Source organism: Podarcis cretensis (genome assembly GCF_951804945.1).
Source record: "Podarcis cretensis genome assembly, chromosome: 5".
NCBI lineage: Eukaryota > Metazoa > Chordata > Lepidosauria > Squamata > Lacertidae > Podarcis > Podarcis cretensis.
The window spans coordinates 38,922,469-38,941,635 of NC_137174.1; the positions used below are offsets into that span (position 1 = coordinate 38,922,469).

General features: G+C 41.6%; 1 protein-coding gene across 1 annotated transcript in view; it reads left to right on the forward strand.

Annotated features, from left to right (window-relative positions):
* DNTT (DNA nucleotidylexotransferase) overlaps positions 1–19,167 on the forward strand; it is a 137,922-nt gene that overhangs the window by 101,565 nt on the left and 17,190 nt on the right. Inside the window, exons 8-10 of the mRNA XM_079978454.1 lie at positions 3,150–3,252; positions 15,830–16,093; positions 17,617–17,700. Coding sequence (XP_079834580.1) covers positions 3,150–3,252; positions 15,830–16,093; positions 17,617–17,700 — 451 coding nt within the window. The remainder of the gene's footprint in view (positions 1–3,149; positions 3,253–15,829; positions 16,094–17,616; positions 17,701–19,167) is intronic.

The following is a 19,167-nucleotide window of genomic DNA, read 5'->3' on the forward strand; positions in this document are numbered from 1 at the left end:
AACCCAGAATGAGAATGTGGGAACAGGGAGTGCTAAAGTCCTCTACCATGCTGTACCAAGGTTCCAGTTGGACGCAACCCCAGCCCACCACTGGCAATTTGTGGAAGAAAAAGGCCTGCATTCAAGGACAAACGATACGATTTGTGTCACGAATAGTTTGGCCCTAAATGCTGTGATAGGCTCTCATGTCCTTCTCTGTAATCTTTGCAGATGATGATGATGATGATGATGATGATTTAGGTACCCCCCCCCCATCTGACTGGGTTGCCCCAGACACTCTGGGTGGCTTCCAACACATATAAAAACACAACAAAACATTAAAAAACCTTCCCTTGCACTGAACTTATGACACACATATTGTGGGAGCCTTTTTTTGTGGAACCTGGTTCAGCTGCACCATATTGTCCATGGTAAATCCGGCAATTAAAAAGTTCTTTGGTGCCCCCCTTACCTTCATGCCCTAAGTGCATGCTTATTTTGCTTAATGGTTAATCCAGCCTTGGGTAATCATATATAAGGCTGCAGCCTAAATATAAATCCTCAAATGAAGTATAGTGTAACTAAACCAGACTATTTTAGGAGCAATGTAGAGCATCATGCTTTTTAGTATAGGTGAAGAAAATGAAGAGCATATTGTACATCTGCAGTACAGTGGTACCTCCTGTTATGAACTTAATTTGTTCCGGAGGTCCGTTCTTAAGCCAAAACTGTTCTTAACATGAGGCGCGCTTTCACTAATGGGGCCTCCTCCTGCTGCTGCACCACCGGTGCTTGACTGCTGCTCGCATCCCGGGGCAAAGTTTGCAACTAGGGGTATCTACTTCTGGGTTAGCGGAGCTTGTTACCCAAAGCATTCGTGAGGAGGACAGTACGTAACCCAAGGTTCCACTGTAGTAATGAAATACTTAATGACGTATTATTTTCATAATTTAGTGCTTTCAGATCACAGAACTCTTAAAATGTTTTGATATTGAAGGATGTGATTCAGGGAAGTTCATGAATAGCTTTGGATGCATTTGAAATGCTGCTTGTAGGGTGAAACATTTTTAATAGCACACAAATTCTAACCATCATGCTAGCATATCCACCCTAAATATCATTTCCAACTGAAATCTATAAGCAATTCGAAGTAGGATATATTGTATATCATATTGAATAACAGGAATATAAAACTGCCAAAATATTTTGGAGGTGCAAAATATGTATTTGTGCATCTTTTCTTGTTTCTCCTAGCAAGGGCAGTGATAGCTTTCTAGTCGAAATTGAACCTGGCGTGCATAACCCTCCATGACAACATCTTTAGTTATTAAAAGGAATGGTTAAAAATTACAATTCTAAAACATCTAACTGTTTCTGAGGGACTGAAATGTCTGAGTACCATAAGGGGACAAATTAAAGACTGGAACTTTCCAAAGCGTCTTGAATTTACTCTGCAGATACTGCATTTTTTGTTCTGTTTATGTTTTCTTGTCACATATCTGGTTAATGTAAGCATTTAATCTTGCAGGCCTGTGACTTTTTTTTTGTTAGTTCTTTTTCTTACAGTTCAAAGGGTTGGGGGCTTACAACAAACTGATAGTTTACCTGGAGGCAAGAACAGAAATTGAAGTCCATTGTTTCCCCCTGTAAGCACTTGAACTCTATATGAGCATGAAAATTACTGATGGGTTTGCAAGGTTTTGACAGACTGTCATGCTTCACAAAAAGAGTGTTTGAGTCCTTCCATTAGTGAACTTTTTCTAATATGCTAGGGGGAGAAATAGCACTCCATCAAATTCCACCTAAATATGGTGAGCGTCTATTCTTTAAACTGCATCGAAGAGATAATTACTTCAGCTTCCTTTTTCATGTGATACTTTCACAATGATGCCTTAAGAAAACGACTTTATAGATAACAATGAAGCCTTCACTCTGGAAGCCATCACATAACTAATAAAAATACTTAGCATTTATATAGTGCATTTCAAGAGTAGAAAGTACTTCATATGTACTGTGATGTATTTAGGTAGTAGGAAAATGAGAGTACCCCTAAACATTTTTTTTAAAGAAAAAAAGCACTGCTTACGGGTGGTAATGCAGCTTACTAATGGCGGCAGTGCCAAACCAAGCATGGAATTTCCTTAACCAGGCCTGTAAATATGTCAAACTACTTCGTGCCTGGTCTGTTATGACTTGATTAGTTAGAGGTCAGGAAGAATAGAACTATATCTGTATTTTCTGGAGGGCTCTTCCTGGTATGAATAACTAGTAAGAGTTTTGCATTGATCATTCAGGGTCAAACTACAACATTGCTCTTGGTGGTCTTGAGCTTCTGCGTGATGTACCAATCGCAGGTAGCATGGGGATTCTCTGGGGCCAAGGTGTTAGGGGGCATACTTAAAATGACAGTGTGGTCGAGCCTCTCAGTAACACTCTGCAGACGTGTTTGTGCTTCATCTTTGTTCTTCCATGGCAATAGCAGGTGAGATCTGTACTTGGCTACAGACAGGTATATAAATAAATGTGCTTAGAATTTGAGGCACTCCACTAAAGCTATTATTAATACTGAAACACAAAAGACCTTCATTACTCCTATATTGTAAAAGGAAAGAAATACCTGAATTGTGAGCAGAAAAGAAATAGAATAAAATTACCTGCAACTAGACACTTTTTTTTGTAATTAAAATGTCCATCAACATTTAAACCAGAACGTTAGATGGTGACAGGACTGCCAGGCTTATCAGAAGTTACTGCCTTGGATTAATAAAACACGTCTAGATCTGTATCTGTATCTCAATTATTATTTCCTTTACAGAAGACTAATGCCTTCTTTTTCAGGATTAACAGAAAAAGAAGCAACATCACACCTTGCCCCAAAAGATCTGTATTATCTAGTTTGAATAAGAGATGAAATACATCAAGCCCTTTAAATTATTGCTTAACAAAGAACAGTGACAGTCCTTGTAAAAGAAATAGGAGATTTCAATTTGATTATGTTTTAAGAAACATTGCTATCATTTTATCCTGCAAGCTGTTTTCATAAGGCCTGGGTGGGGGAGTCTTTGAAAGTTGGACTTGGATCTCAGCAAAAAGTTATATGGGTGTTTTTTTCCTCCCAAAGACAGAGCACCTCTGAGTTTTATTATGCTTTGCTTGTTTGTTATTGACAGGGGCAAGAAAGCTGGACATGATGTAGACTTTTTGATCACAGTTCCAGGATCAAGTCAGGAGGATGAATTGTTACACCTAGTGATTGACTTTTGGAAAAAGCAGGTAGGACAAATTGTCGTAAGATCACTGTGTTCAGCACTCTCAACTTGATGAATGTAGGTAGATGTTGAATACTTTATCTGCTCCGATCAACACCCCAGAAGTTATTTTTCAATCACACTTATTGGCTTGTGCTAATTTGTGAGGGGTTCTAAATAGAAAAGGGTACTAATTGCATTCTGCTCATCTTGCTGTTTCTTGACCAGAGATACTTAATTGCTCATTTGCTTGCCAGAATGACCAGCAGAACCTATGGGTTGATACATGACTATATTCTTTCTCTGAAGTTTATTTTCTAAGTAAAATCCAGTTGTACAACACTATACCTCTGACTCAGATTGCAGTGACATCACAAAAATGCCTCAGGTCGCTGAATGGGGAGCAATGATATTGCTTATAAGCCTTATGGTCTATATCAGTTACATGCATGTTTATTAAAAGAAAAAGGATGAGTTATTGAAAATAAAAGGCAATGTAGGAATTGAGCAATAGTGGCATCAGAGGGAGGTGGGATAAACACAGGGGATGGTCTGAAATGGCACATGATGCAACAAAACTAAGACAAATTTGGCTGAAGACAAATCAGAGTTTGGTCAGTGTCTGGATTATGATTTTCTATGAGTTTCATAATACCATGAATTCAATATAAGTGTACCTTAATGCAATAAAAACAAAACAAAACAGTCATTGTTAGACAATAATACAAAATAGCATACTTCTAAATTGTCCAGATTTTGCTTATTTATTTATCTTAAAATGCCTTTTAAATGTGTTGCTGGGAAGGGGAGGTTATTGGGTTTTTTGGTTTTATTATGTATTTTGTGTTCTCATTTTGTATTTTTATGTTGTGAGCTTCCCTGTGATCTTCAGATGAAGGGTGGTATACAAATTCAATAAAAAATAAATAATAATAAATGATGTAACTATCAGATACAGTGGTACTTTGGGTTACATACACTTCAGGTTACAGACTCTGCTAACCCAGAAATATTACCTCAGGTTAAGAACTTTGCTTCAGGATGAGAACAGAAATTGCGTGATGGTGGCTTGGTGGCAGCGGGAGGCCCCATTAGCTAAAGTGGTGCTTCAGGTTAAGAACAGTTTCAGGTTAAGAACAGACCTCCAGAACGAACTAAGTTCTTAACCTGAGGTACCACTGTACTAGGAGTACAGTGGTTGCTGAACAACTCCAGGCACGCCTGGAAGAAGCGGACCATTTGGATCCCTTCCAGTCGGGATTCAGGCCTCATCATGGGACTGAAACTGCCTTGGTCGCACTGGTTGATGATCTCCGGCGGGCTAGGGACAAAGGTGAGAGCTGTTTCCTAGTTCTGCTGGATCTCTCAGCGGCGTTTGATACCATCGACCATGACATCCTTCTGGACCGTCTTGAGGGGCTGGGAGCTGGGGGCACTGTCATACAGTGGTTCCGCTCCTTCCTCCTGGGCCGTGTTCAGAAAGTGGTGGTGGGGGATGAGTGTTCAGACCCCTGGGCTCTCACTTGTGGGGTGCCTCAGGGTTCTGTCCTCTCCCCCATGCTTTTCAACATCTACATGCAGCCGCTGGGAGGGATCATCAGGAGGTTTGGGCTGGGTGTTCATCAGTATGCAGATGATACCCAGCTCTACCTCTCTTTTAAATCAGAACCAGTGAAGGCGGTAAAGGTCCTGTGTGAGTGTCTGGAAGCGGTTGGAGGATGGATGGCGGCTAACAGATTGAGGTTGAATCCTGACAAGACAGAAGTACTGCTCCTGGGGGACAGGAGGCGGGCAGGTGTGGAGGATTCCCTGGTCCTGAATGGGGTAACTGTGCCCCTGAAGGACCAGGTGCGCAGCCTGGGAGTCATTTTGGACTCACAGCTGTCCATGGAGGCACAGGTCAAATCTGTATCCAGGGCAGCTGTTTACCAGCTCCATCTGGTACGTAGGCTGAGACCCTATCTGCCTGCAGACTGTCTCGCCAGAGTGGTACATGCTCTGGTTATCTCCCGCTTGGACTACTGCAATGCGCTCTACGTGGGGCTACCTTTGAAGGTGACCCGGAAACTACAACTAATCCAGAATGCGGCAGCTAGACTGGTGACTGGGAGCGGCCGCCGAGACCATATAACACCGGTCTTGAAAGAGCTACATTGGCTCCCAGTACGTTTCCGAGCACAATTCAAAGTGTTGGTGCTGACCTTTAAAGCCCTAAATGGCCTCGGTCCAGTATATCTGAAGGAGCGTCTCCTCCCCCATCGGTCTGCCCGGACACTGAGGTCCAGCTCCGAGGGCCTTCTGGCGGTTCCCTCACTGCGAGAGGCCAAGTTGCAGGGAACCAGGCAGAGGGCCTTCTCGGTGGTGGCGCCCGCCCTGTGGAATGCCCTCCCATCGGATGTCAAGGCGATGGACAACTACCTGACATTCAGAAAACATCTGAAGGCAGCCCTGTTCAGGGAAGTTTTTAATATGTGACATTTTAGTGTATTTTACATCTCTGTTGGAAGCCGCCCAGAGTGGCTGGGGAAACCCAGCCAGATGGGCGGGGTACAAATAATAAATTATTATTATTATTATTATAGGAGAAAGTTTTGTTTTGATTTGCTGTGGAGGCAGCTGCAGCTGGGGAGGGAGGACATAATTAAACCTCCCCTCCCTGTGTGAGCCTCATCCAGATTTGCCCTTTTGTACTTATGTTTGAGTTTAAGAGAAAAAGCACATGCATAGCTGCAGGCTTGTAGTTTGATCCACAGTCACCATTTTAAAGGCATGCCACTTTTGGAGATTGGCTAAAGGAAATTTCTCAAGGACAGTAGCTTCAGAATTTTTTATATTCTTCTTGCCTTTTGTAACACTGCATTTCTCAGCAGAGTGCTCATAAATTTTATTCCTGTATTTCTTGGGTGGCTTACCAAGATGAGACTCCTTTCTGCTAGCTATTCTGTTTGCATTTCATTATGAATAGCCAAGGGTGGGCTCTCCTCTATATCTATTATCTCTCCTAACCAGGAGAGAATGAATATCAATACTGTAATTCTTCGTTCTCTCTTCCCTCTGGATATCCCCTTTAAAGTGAAAGTTGCCGTGCTTTTTGTTAGAGTCAAGCTGCCCCATTCTGTTGGTCTCTACTGAGATTTAGTGCATCTCTCTGAAACTGAAAACTCGACTCAGGAGCTGAATCTGCCACTTTAGCTCTGGGTCTCTGATTTTATCATCACATTCCCTGATTTGAGTCTGTATTGGATCTGCTCTCTCTGCTAATTTAGCCCTCAGGCCCACTTTACAACTTCTCAGTAAGTTGCTTGGGGCTGCTATATATTTTCTTATCAGGATTGTCATTACTCAAATCATTACTTCTTCTTTGAACTCACCTGAACCTTCCACCATCTCAATGATTCTCAGTAGATTTCCCAACTGCTCTGTCTGTTAAGTGCTCACTATTTCAGTATTACAAGGCTGAACACCAAGTACCTTTCAAAGGTCCTACTGTGTGCTAAAGTTTTTCTCTAATTTCAGAGATCCCCTATTTATTTGAGTTGGGCTCTCTCTGTTTTAGCCTAAGGAATTTCTGGTGCTGCTTCTCCAACAGTGGCAGAGGCAACAGGAATGTAGCATTGGTTATGTGGTGGGAATGTAAAAAAATCAGAGAGTTCTGGGACATTGTATATAATGAATTAGAAAAGATACTCAAATTCCCATTCACAAAAAGACCAGAGGCCTTCTTATTAGGGATAATGGCAACTGAAATCAAGAAAGAAGTAAGACCACTCTTTATTTATGCAACATCTGCAGCCAGGATTTTGTATAATTTGAAGAGTTAAATTATACCTACAAAATCAGAATGGCAGGTAAAAATGGCAGAATACATCCAAGTGGCAATAATGATGGGGAGAGTTAGAGGGTACTCAATGCAGAGGGTGAATAAAGAATGGATAGTATTTAAAGAATATTTGAAAAACTACGATGATAGCAAAAATCTCCTGGCAGACCTTGAATGATTCTTGTAATGTATAGATAATAAACTAAAGAATTTTTCTCCGAAGGAAATTAAGGAAACAAAGTACAATAACATGATACTGTGTAAAAAATAACAAATGAGATTCATTTTTTTTTTGAGAACAATCGGAAGTTTATTTTAACTTTCTTATCTTTAGTCTTTATTTTCTTTTTTCTTTTTTTCTATTTTTCGATGTATTTTTCCTTTTTCTGTGTAGTGTACATGCATAAATTTCAGCATGGTAAATTGTTGTGTAAATATGTGGTTGAATGTTTAATAAAGATTTTTTTTAAAAGGAATGTTGTATCAGCAACTTCTACCACCTGAGGCGGCTGCCTCTCCATGCCACATTATAGGGCCAGTCCTGTATAGACCTCATTTTAAACTGACTGTAATTCTCAAAGCAGAGACAGATGGGTGCCAACAACCATTGTAGAAAGAATGTGCTTTCAGCACTTTCAGCACAGACTTAGAGATGCATGAATGAAGCTTTGAGTTGAGAATGAAATATCCAAGCCAAGGACAGTAAGGCAGAATATGTGATAACATAGTGATCTGTCAATTGGGAAAGTTGAAATCAATTATTCTCCTGGGAATTTCCATGGTTTGTAAAGCATGAACCTGCTGCCTCACTGCCCATTCTTTCAGCTGATTGCAACCCTGTTTCAGTCCTCTTAAGCCCTTTCCCTACCATCAGGGCTGAAGGAATTGGCTGTCAACAAATATCAAAATGCAAAAAAAAGACAAAAAGACCTATACTCCCCCTGCCTTTTCTGAAAAGCATCTTTGATTGCTATGCAAATGGAAAGCATGCTTTTATACTTGTGACAGCAAGCCTGTCTCTGTATTCACTCCTTTCCTGCTTTCGTGCAACAACTTCAAAGCCCAAAATGCATCAAAAAGAAAGCCACTAAGGTCACAGTGCTGACTTTCTTTCAGCTGTTTTCTTGAGAAAGAATTCTGCAGCATTTAACTTGTAAACAATGAATAAACCTTCCCCCCCCCCCATCAGTTCAGTAGTTTGGAAGCACTGCTTTTCCTCAGCTGAAAGTTTAACATTGTCACATCCTCTTAAAGGCAGTTGAAAACAAATGGGGTAAGTCAGGCCTATGATGCTTTTTGATGTGGCATCATTGGGGATAAGCGAGTCTAGGAACAGAGGCTAAAAAGGGGCCTCTCAACTTAAAAGGGTAACAATAAAACAGAAAAGCTGCATTGCAATTGATGGATTATCTTTTACATTAATGCTTTTATAAACATGCCACATGGGCCTTATAAAATGAATTTGCTGTGGGCTGCCATCTGGAATGCTATAGACCAGTCATTAGTATATATTGATGCACTTTAAAGCAAATGTTCTTCCACCCAATGATCTGGGAGCTGCCAGGAGCTAAGATGGTTGGGTGGCGTCATGTACGCTTCCTTCCGGCAACTCTGCAGCTAAGCTAGTGCCAAACGTATTGCTCTGCTTTCCTTTGGACCACATCAGAGAGGCTGAGAGTGGGGGTCTTGTCATACGTGCAGCCCAGGACCTTTGTAATACTGCCCAGGTTGCGCCCCAGAGAGGTCACTTCAGGGCCGGTAACGCAGCAGAAACAACGTGGGAGGCAGCAGTACCGAATTACTGGTCTCTGCGGCCACAGCAGGCACTGTGATTCTCCAGTGGTTTCACTTCACCCCTGGAGGCACACTCCATTGTCTCTCTAGACAGACAGATGCCAACAACAAAAGCGCAAATGTTGAGAGAGCTTTCATATTTGGTGTTATATTTCAGTGCATAGCTTGGGATAATAACATAGAGGCCTCTAGGAGTTGGTGTCACAATCAGAATGCCCCTCTAGAGGAGGCCTGGAGTAGGAGAATTATATGTCTTTTTAGCATAGGGTGGTAGAGAAATGAGAGATAAAAGATCGTGGCCCTGTCCAATCTTAGCCCCAACCCTACCCATAGTCATCATGACCCTCTGATAGGGTATCCTTGAAGGAATACAGCCCTCAAGAGCAAAAATGTTGGCTCTCCACTCTCACTGTCTAGCCACACTCTCTCTTGTCCTGCTTTTATGATCTGTACTACCAGGCTCTGTCGCTCGAAGGAGACATTGATCTGCCTCTCCCCCACTGCACACTACATATAATGTGCTTCCTCGGAACGGAAATATGAAGCATAATATCCAAAGTAATCACCATTGAAAGTCAATGGTAGTCTTGCATCTGGATAATGTCTTTTGTTTTGTAAGCATAGCCCTTGGCTTCAAATCAATATCTTGAGTCCTATTGGAAATCTATAGGCTTTTAGCTATTGTCTTCAGAGTACTCTGAAAACAACTTCAATTAAATGTGTGTCCATGGAGCTCTTTGAGCTTCAGCGTTGTGGGTTTCCACGTGTCAAAGCTGCTGTATACCCTTCTAAAATCACTGGAGTTATTTCTATGCCACTGGTGTAATATCACCAGGGCTACCTATATTCAGGGCTGAAATAATATTTGTCACCTAGGAAAACTGAATTCATTTATGCACTTTGGGTAAATTTGTATAATTTCTGTTATTTTACATAGTCAGCAATGGTATATTTTGTGTTTTACCTGCCTTGTTTTTTAATGTTTCTCATATTGTATTTTATTATTTTATCGTAGTAGTGACAGCATTGATTTGGGCTACCTTGATATCCATTTTGTGGAAAAGCAGGATACAAATTGTCAGAGCTGCCTCTAGGTCCCAGCTCACAGAGGACCAACGCTAGGCTGTAGTAATGTACAAAAGTCTTTATTGAAGTTCAGTTTCCATTTCAAAGCCACAGCGTGCAGCCCTACGTCTTAAACCCTAGATCGGCGAAGTCCCGTCTGAGTCTCCTCCCCTATGACACCAGTTTAAGATCCTAGCCCTGCTCCACCTTTTCCGCTGCTCTCTCCTCCTCTGGGTCCTCCTGCCCGCTGGGGCATTGCCCTTTCTGGACTCTTCCGACGCTGAGTCGCTTAGCTCCTCCCCCTCCCTCCGGCGGGCTTTAGGACCCGGTTCCCAATCCTCATTCTCTGCTGTCCCGCGCTCCTGTACATTTGAACTTGCCTCTCGCGCCAGCCCAGTGACCTTTCTCCTAACCGTTACACTACTTCGGTCACTGCTTCCTTCTTCCGGGACACTGGCCGGATCTGACCTCTCCTCCGTTGTCCGACTTTCTGATGGAGGCGTGGTCAGCCCTGCCTTATCTTCTCTCCCTGGTGGGGAATGCACTGGCCCCGATCCTTGGGACTCTTCCCCCCCACTCTGCTCTGGTGGGGAAGCTGGTCCGATTTCCAGCTACTGCTCTGGGAGTCCCTGCTGCCCCCTTGCTCATGGGGCATTCCCCTTGGGAACCCCCTACCCCTGGCCACTGGCGCCCCCTTCTGTGAATCTTCCGATTCGCTGGAGAGGCTCATGGAATCCCTCGGTCCACTGTCCTCTTCTCCTACGCTCCCCTCGGATTCTTCCCCTTCGCTCTCCATCTCCTCTCTTCCCTGTGCCTCTGCTCCTGAGCCCCTGACACAAATATACATGGGTTCTTGGAATTTTATCCTATAATTGTTTAACTATTGTGATTAAAAAGAAATGCCTGGATTAGCATGGTTTTATCCTTAGGTTTTTTCATCTGTGTGTAAATTGCCTTGCCTTAAATTAGAACAGGTTTTTAATTGCAAACTTCCTAGGGGTGAATGGGTGGGAGGAGAAAGGTCTTCATACCTAACTGAATGGCTGGTCTGAAAATCTAGTGGTGCTAAAAACTCTTTTTCAGTCATCTTAATAGTTTTACTAGCACAGACTGAAGGCAATTTTTTTTTCCTGCAGCACAATCAATTTTGGATAAAGCTGTAACTTGGTCACTGAAAACAAACTCTTAAATGATAGTTTGGGATTTGCACATTAGATGGACCCTAAAATTATGCAGTTTGTAATTTTTTCCAGCCTAATAATTTTCTCCTGTTCTTGTTGCTAGAACAGTGGTTTCCTGCTACGTGAAACAATTACAGTCTCACTCATGCCGACTGATTTAGCAGCTGTCTAAAGATGGATGCATTTGTGCTTGTCAAGCTATGCTAGAAAGAGAGTTTAAGTCAAATCCTCAGCTGGTCTGATTTGGCACAACGTTTCTGGGAGCCAATGGAATGTTGCCATTTTACACTCGCTGAGGCCTGGCATGCTCTAAGATGTTGTGATGATGAACGATGCCTCTCTAGGCTTTTTTCTTTTAGTGTAAACTCTGCTGGGTGAGGGCTTACAAAGCAGGGCCAGTAGTATATCAACTGCTAATAATTTATCATGTCTTGGATGGTTAATACGCCTGCATTTGCTGCAGCAATTGAAATGAAGAGACAAACACAAGGCTCTGGGATGAGAAAGCCACAACTTCACTGAGTATGATTTGTAAGGCATTCAGGTCAAGATAGCCAGTACAGAGAAGAATCTAGCTTGCTCCAGCTAAACTACTAAGTTTCCAACTCAGGCTCACCACATGGGGTCTGCCTTCATGGTTTGTTCCATTTAATACACATTTCCTTTAAGAGATAAGTGAGCATGGGTTTTCTCAGGAGCGTACCTTAGGGTTGGGTAGGTTGGCCCCTGCCAAGGGTGCAGGCCCAGTGTGTGTGTGTGCATGCAAAAACCAAGCCTCTCCACTCTGTCTCAGAGTGGCTAGGACCTCTGCCTCTCTGGGTGGCCAGGTGAGTCATGCAGGCTCCTCTGGGTGCCTTGGTGGAACTCTGTACCAAGGCCACAAGAGATAGTGTCCCCCCTCCCATACAGCTCCTTTCCAAGGGCACAAGGGACCCTAGGATCGACCCTGAAGTTCCAGCTTCACTGCTACCTTGGAGCTTGCTGGATGGCAGTGGCAGAAGGTGGACCTGAGTCCCAGATTTGTCTGTCCACTGGAATAACAAATACTGCTCTTCACTTGTCATTTTTTGGGAGTCTGCATCAACTCCAGCTTTCTGGCTGCTTTCTGCCATTTCTTCATAGCACCCTAATTGTGACTCTAACTTTCCCTACACTTTTTGAGTTCTCTTTACCCAATGCCATTTGCTAGTTTTACATTATCTCAACTCCACTTCCCACCCTTTTACTCAATCCAAAGGGGAGTACAGACCTGGTTAAGTTTACATTTTACAAAATCTGTTATGTTTCTGTGTCTTCTAGTATTTAGGATTCATTCTCTTCCCTTAAGTTTCTGCTTCATTGGTTCTCTTGAACTTGTGAATGTTCCACCCCCTTGCATAGAGCAGCCCATATCTAAAAGAACCACATTTCTTTTAATTAAATCTGTATGTCACCTAAACTGAAGCTTCTAGGTGAGTCACAGCAAACAAAATAGGAATGCAATTTGGAATCCATAAATATGATCACATAATAACATCAGTATGCCATCTGTCCATTATACAACACTTTATGAAATGGTTTCCCCATCCCAAACCTTAAAAATAGACCACAAAACCCTAAAAACATAATACAAAATGGCTGAAACAATTTCAAGTCTTCACAAAGGCTGTAAGGTGACTTGACATATTCTGAATGGCACCCTATTAGTCTAGATAATAAGCTAACCCTGCAGTAGCTTCCAGAATTTTATTCCTCAAAAAAATGAGGAACCTTTTCAATGTTTAAATTAGTGCAATTGACACAAAACTGGCAATTTTGACAAACAGTTGGTTCATATAAGAAAAAACTTTTCATTTTTTAATGTTAAAAAGTCTATCCAAAGGCCAGAAATACTGCCTTGTATTAACACTGAGCAGAACAACTGAACTCCATGTTAAAATGGTCTGTATGATAACCCTCAGCTAAAATTTAAATCTGGCATATAGTCCTTTGCAAGTGCAGGAATAGTAAAATGGGGGTGGGAGTAGAGAGAGATGCTTGAGGAACTGACATAAAAGTGTTGTTTATTTCATATTCTGTAGACTACAATGCTCAGATTAGAGCATTTTAAGATTTTCACGGCTAGCTGCCTTCACAAAAGGCCCCATTTGTAACCTAGAGAAGTGCTGCTTCAGCTGTGTTATGTGAAACAAGGGTATTGTCCGGTGCCTCGTCAAATTAAGTTAATCAGAAACATTGTCTCAATGGATATATCCTAGGCCTTGATTACTGTTTAGAAGTTGCATTCTGACTTTGAGTCAGATTTCAATTGCTTGCTGAAGTCAGCATCTGTGTAACTGTTGCCTAATTGCATTTTAAAAAAGAAAAGAAAAAGAAAAGCAATGATATGGTTATTTGCAGGTTTCTAGCCTTTGTGTGTTCTTACTTACTTCTACAAATTGCTAAGCCATTTAATGATAGGGAGGCAGTAAAGAATAACTTAGAGGCATTCATTCCCAAAATGCCTTTCTCATCATATTTGCCACACAGCACCATCCACAGATTCTGAAACTGTATCCACTTGAGTTTATATTATTAAATCAGCAAGGGAGAAAGAATGTTTCATACCTATGTTTTATTGCTAACTTATTTAATGGCCTATAATTGCCTGGATTAAGGGAGTGAAGTGCTCTCTGGAAGGGTCCAAGCCACAAAACTGGAAGTGAAGATTGCTGTAATGAATGAATCATTTCAGGAGTTTCTCTTGGTATCTGCAGAAATGTGGTTAAAAATTAAAATCACAGCGATGGGATTTTGCGCCTGAAACAAGTGGGAAGACTCAGATTTGTGGGATCTGCTTTGTTTTTTTACTGTCCAGAGTCAGACCAAAGTACAGTGGAACCTTGGTTTGCAACCGTTTTGGATTACAACCACATCAAAATTGGAAGTGTGTGTCCCCCCTTTTTTTATTACAACCAGTTTTTTTTGGGGGGGGAGGCCCCATTGGCGAAAGCACGCCTTGGGTTACAACCTTTTTTGGTTTACAACCGGACCTCCGGAACGGATTATGGTTGTAAGGACCCTCGTACCTACGGGACCGCCTCTCCTGGTATGCCCCACAGAGAAACCTACGGTCTGCAAATAATAACATCCTCAAGGTCCCAGGCCTCAGAGAGGTTAGGCTGGCCTCAACTAGAGCCAGGGCCTTTTCGGCTGCGGCTCCAATCTGGTGGAACGCTCTGTCACAAGAGACTAGGGCCCTGCGGGACCTGACATCTTTCCGCAGGGCCTGCAAGACAGAGTTGTTCCACCAGGCCTTTGGTCAGGGCGCAGCCTGACTCCCTCCTCTGGCAACCTGCACAGAATTTTGCTTAATCGGTTGCCATTAATTTGATTTTAATTAATTTTTATAATGAAATATTTTTAGAATGTGTGATTATATGATTGTTTGATTATTTGATTATTGTTAGCCGCCCTGAGCCCGGCTTCGGCTGGGGAGGGGGGGATATAAATAAATTTTATTATTATTATTATTATTATTATTATTATTATTATTATTATTATTATAAACCAAGTTACCACTGTAGTGGGCTGGGTCAGAACCACGTGCTGCTTCAGGGGGTGGAGCTAATTACATATTGCATTCCATGAGCATAAGATTGGAATGATCTGCATATATAAACTTATGAACCATCACCTACAGATTTGAAATCTAATTTAAAGAGGGAAGGGGTGGAGCGGGGAAGAGCTGTTTGTTGGCAGGAACATAGGAAACAGCCTTATGTCATTTGCCCATCTAGCACAGCGGTGACTCTTCCAACTCCCCTGGCAGCAGCTTTGCAGGAACACAGCAGCTTTGCAGAAACACAAGTAGAAGAGAGATTGCCCATCTGAGGCATCAGAATGCACCGCAACATGTCACAGGAAAGAGATTCAGAAAACAAAATTCAAAAGCAACAGCAACAGCAACATTGCAGCAGATGACAAAAATGGGTAGAAATGGCTCAATAAAGGTTCTCTTGAAACCCCCCCCCCCCCAGTTAGAGCACAACTTGCATCCTGCTGGTGGAATAGTGGTGGTTGCCAATATGCAGGTGATTGGCATGGATGTATTGTTCTCTCTTTTGTAAACTCAAATGTGAGAAATAACAAAGTGACTTTCGATAAGTTAAAGGGCTGTAAAAATAAGAAATGCATATTTTTACCCCCCCTCAAAAATCCTTCTTTTCCACCACCACCTGGAAAACTCCCCCACTCCCCATAGCTCCAAAATTTCCAGAAAAGTTGTGTCTCTAGGTCAGCAGTTCTCACCCTGTGGGTCCCCAGATGTTGTTGGACTACAACTCCCATCATCCCTGAGCTCTGGTCTTGCTAGCTAGGGGTGATGAGAGTTGTAGTTCAACAACATCTGGGGAACCACAGGTTGAGAAAGGATGTTCTAGGTGGTGTTTGAAGAAGGGAAACGCCCCTTCATCTGGTGGGAACTAAATGGTGGTCTAGATTGTTGTTCTGCTTTCCCTTTACCCATTCACTCAGAGTGAGATTGTCCTTATGGTTATGGTTGGAGGAGGAAGTGACCATCTCAGCTGGAACAATGGAAAGCTGGATGGAGAGGCAGCTCATTAGGCTGTTATGTCTTCTCTTTCTCCTCCTCTTGGGGCAAGATGACTCTCAGATAGTCGTATGGTGGTCCTAAGACTTGCTGTCCATTGAGCATTAACCTACATTACTAGTCTTCTGATTTCAGCTATTAATTAATTATCTGAATTGTGTCTTCTTTCTAGGGATTGGTCTTATACTATGATCTCATTGAATCTACATTTGAGAAGAAAAAGCTGCCGAGCAAAAAGGTTGATGGTTTAGATAATTTTCAGAAGTGCTTTATAATTTTAAAATTACCCAAGGGAAAAGTGGAATTTGGCAACTCTGTTATATCAGTTGGTTCTGCTGAGGAAGGAAAGAAGGACTGGAAAGCAATTCGTGTGGATCTCGTTGTAAGCCCCTTTGAACAATATGCATTTGCACTCTTAGGATGGAGTGGATCTAGGGTAAGTAACCTCCCTTCCTTAATTTGAAACCTCAGCCGAAATTCTGATATTTGCAGCATAATAGGAAGATCCATATATCTGAACAATATTTCATTTTCTAATTGTTTCCCATTGTCCACAGTGGGGGTTATTTATTTTTAAATGTGTCTCTCATTCTTCTACCAAAGAGTTGAGAGTGCTCTTTTATTTTCTGACTAGTCTGAGAAATAGTGACCTGACCAAGTTTTGTCATTGAGCTTTTTAGCTTATTGGGGATTTGAACCCAGATCACCCCGGTGCAGGTTCAGTTCTCTGTCCTTTACACAGTACTGGTTCCATACTAGGTTGTGCTAGGTGTTAAGAAATTGTTTACATTGTTAGAAAATGCAGTTGTTAAAAATCAGTCCTAATTTTAAAATTAATCATGAATCTTTGGCACATTGGGGATTTGTGGAATTTGAAATATTTCAGCAAATGATGAGCCATCTGGGACCATTCTCTAGACATTTCTTTTCCCTGAGATTGTGGCTAACATTTCCCAAACATTCTCAAACAACCATGAGAACTACAAATGTACTTTTTTGAAAAGACAGCTGAGTATTGTTATCCTTTTAAAAATGGAATTTCTAGTTTCTAAGACCCCTTAATGAAAGCACCAGAAGTGGAAAACCCTAATGTCTCCCTTTCCATATTGCATAGTATTCATGTTTGTGACAGAGAACCTGATATGTCCCGTTACTGCTCCTTTCAAGAAATAACAGATATTAATGAGCCCCATCAAACTCTATAGGACTTATTTCTGAACAGACATGCACTGGAATGCTATATAAGCCTGAAAACAATGCTATGTTCAGTGTGTTCCTTTGGCAGCAGCGTGAATGCCTTTAGGCAGATAGCTGCAGCCAAGCACTTTGCAAACTTCTGTGCTCACTGGAAAAGTGCAAACACTTAAGCTTTTTAGACTCAGACAAATTGTGTGAGTCACAAGCAAATGGAGTCCAGTATGTGTTTAAATTAAACTATCTCTTCTTATAAAACTATAACAATCGGCAAGGCAGTTAGTATCAGACAAAGCTAATGTGATGTAGTATTACATGTCAAAAGACAGTCCCTCTGGGTGAGCATCCATTATGGAGCTCGCATGAACTGCAGGCTACATTCATTACAGAGAAGAGGGTAATGTATGATCGCAATTTCATATTTCTTAATGTTATCTGTACAGTAATGGGATCCTGACAGACTTCCTTGTAGATGGCGACTTTGCCTTCCCCATTCTTTTAATGCCGGCTCTAAAGAATCAGTCTTACTCCAGCATTTCAAAGTAGCCGAAATTGATGGAGATCTGTTGAATGCATCAATTTCAAGTCAGGGAAGTGTGTTGCAACATGAGCCTTTGGTAAATCGTATGCTGTGAATGCATTTTTTCCCCTTTACTGAAATCGGAAAACACCATTTCTTCTTAAAAGGTGTCATTTCAGCGAGTTTGAATTTGGAGATTCATTTTGGTTTATTATCATATCGTTGCGATTTTTCTGTCTGTGTAGCAATTTGAACGTGACCTGCGGAGATATGCTACCCACGAAAAGAAAATGATGCTGGATAATCACGCGTTATATGATAAAACCAAGGTATTGTCTCTCTCCCCCCACACTTTCAAATGGCATTGTTGAATTCATAAAGCTTCCCTTATGTTGTGTGCTGTCTGTCTTGGCTCAACCCAGTCGTATCAAACAGTGGCATCCAATTCTTTCAGTAAGAATGTTAACTCCCAGAAAACCATAATGGCTGCCAATAGACCTCTTATTGCTAGGTTAATTAAAGGTCAGTAAGCAATTACTGTGAAATATTTCACAAGAGCAGCAGTATGCAAAAAGTGCAAATAAACTATATATTTTTATTTATGTTTGCTGATGCAATGGCCACATATCAGTGATTTCTCAGCTTAATAAACTGAGATATGAATAAACCTCCTGCATCCACATGCAGATACTCACTCATCCCTTAGCCAAAGAGTGAAACAAGTCAGAAAACTGCAGTTAACTATAGTCTCCTGCTATACCGAAACCTGGAAATTATGGTTAATGGCTTCCAAATAAACCAGGATATGAAGCCATGGTTTAAAATTGGCTGGATAGCCTGTCTTGTTTGGAAACCATGAAGTGTTGTTCTCAGTTTTGGATGCAATGGAAAACCATAGTTAACTGCAGTTTTCTGGCTTGTTTCACTGCTTCTGCAAAAGGAGGGGCAACGCAGCTATGTGTGGGCACACAAAAATCCTTCATATCTTGGCTACCTCTGATGAAGTCTGATCATCCAAATGGAACCAGTGACTGATAGCTTTCTTTCTTTCAAAAGTTGGACCCATGTCTGTTTTGCCGCCGACTTCTAATGCATCTGTTTGATTTCATGTTGGGGAGTGAAGCTCCCCGTCAGGAAGTAATCATAGTTTGGAAAGTGATTGCTTTGCCCATCACGGATAAATTTCACTTAGCCAACCTATGGAAACATTTTCATCTGATTTAGCTAAATGGATTTGAAAACCAAAGCCTTGCCACTCAAACATGTAGTTAGATAATAATAGCTTTTGAATAGAAGCTGGAGCCTGAGAGAAGAAAAGGCCCCCATTCTCATTTTCCTAGTTTCTTTAATCCTCAAGGGAATATATTATATGAGCTTACATTGTTCTTGCAAACAGAGACTTAAGTAATTATACAAACCTCACACAAAGAAGGGAGATGTACTCTCATAAAAATAGAGCAAAGCCTAGAGAATATTCTTGAAAGGCCAATAGTGCAGTTTGGCTGTTGAAACACACCTAGTCTGAGAACCAGAGGTAAACTGCTCTGAGGAAGAACGGAGCATAACATAACTTTCCTCTATAACCAGACCTTTGGCCTTTAATCTATGGCCATTTAGAAGTTGGCAGGATGTTTTTAATGTATTTCTTTTTCCTCCTGGTTTTAATGTATCTATGTGAGGTTTTTTTGGTCTGGTTGGTTGGTTGGTTGGTTGTAAGTCACTTTGGATTTCCCTAGGCAAGGTAAAGTGACTAACAAATTCAGTGGTGTTTTCTATAAAGATTCTATAAATGTTTA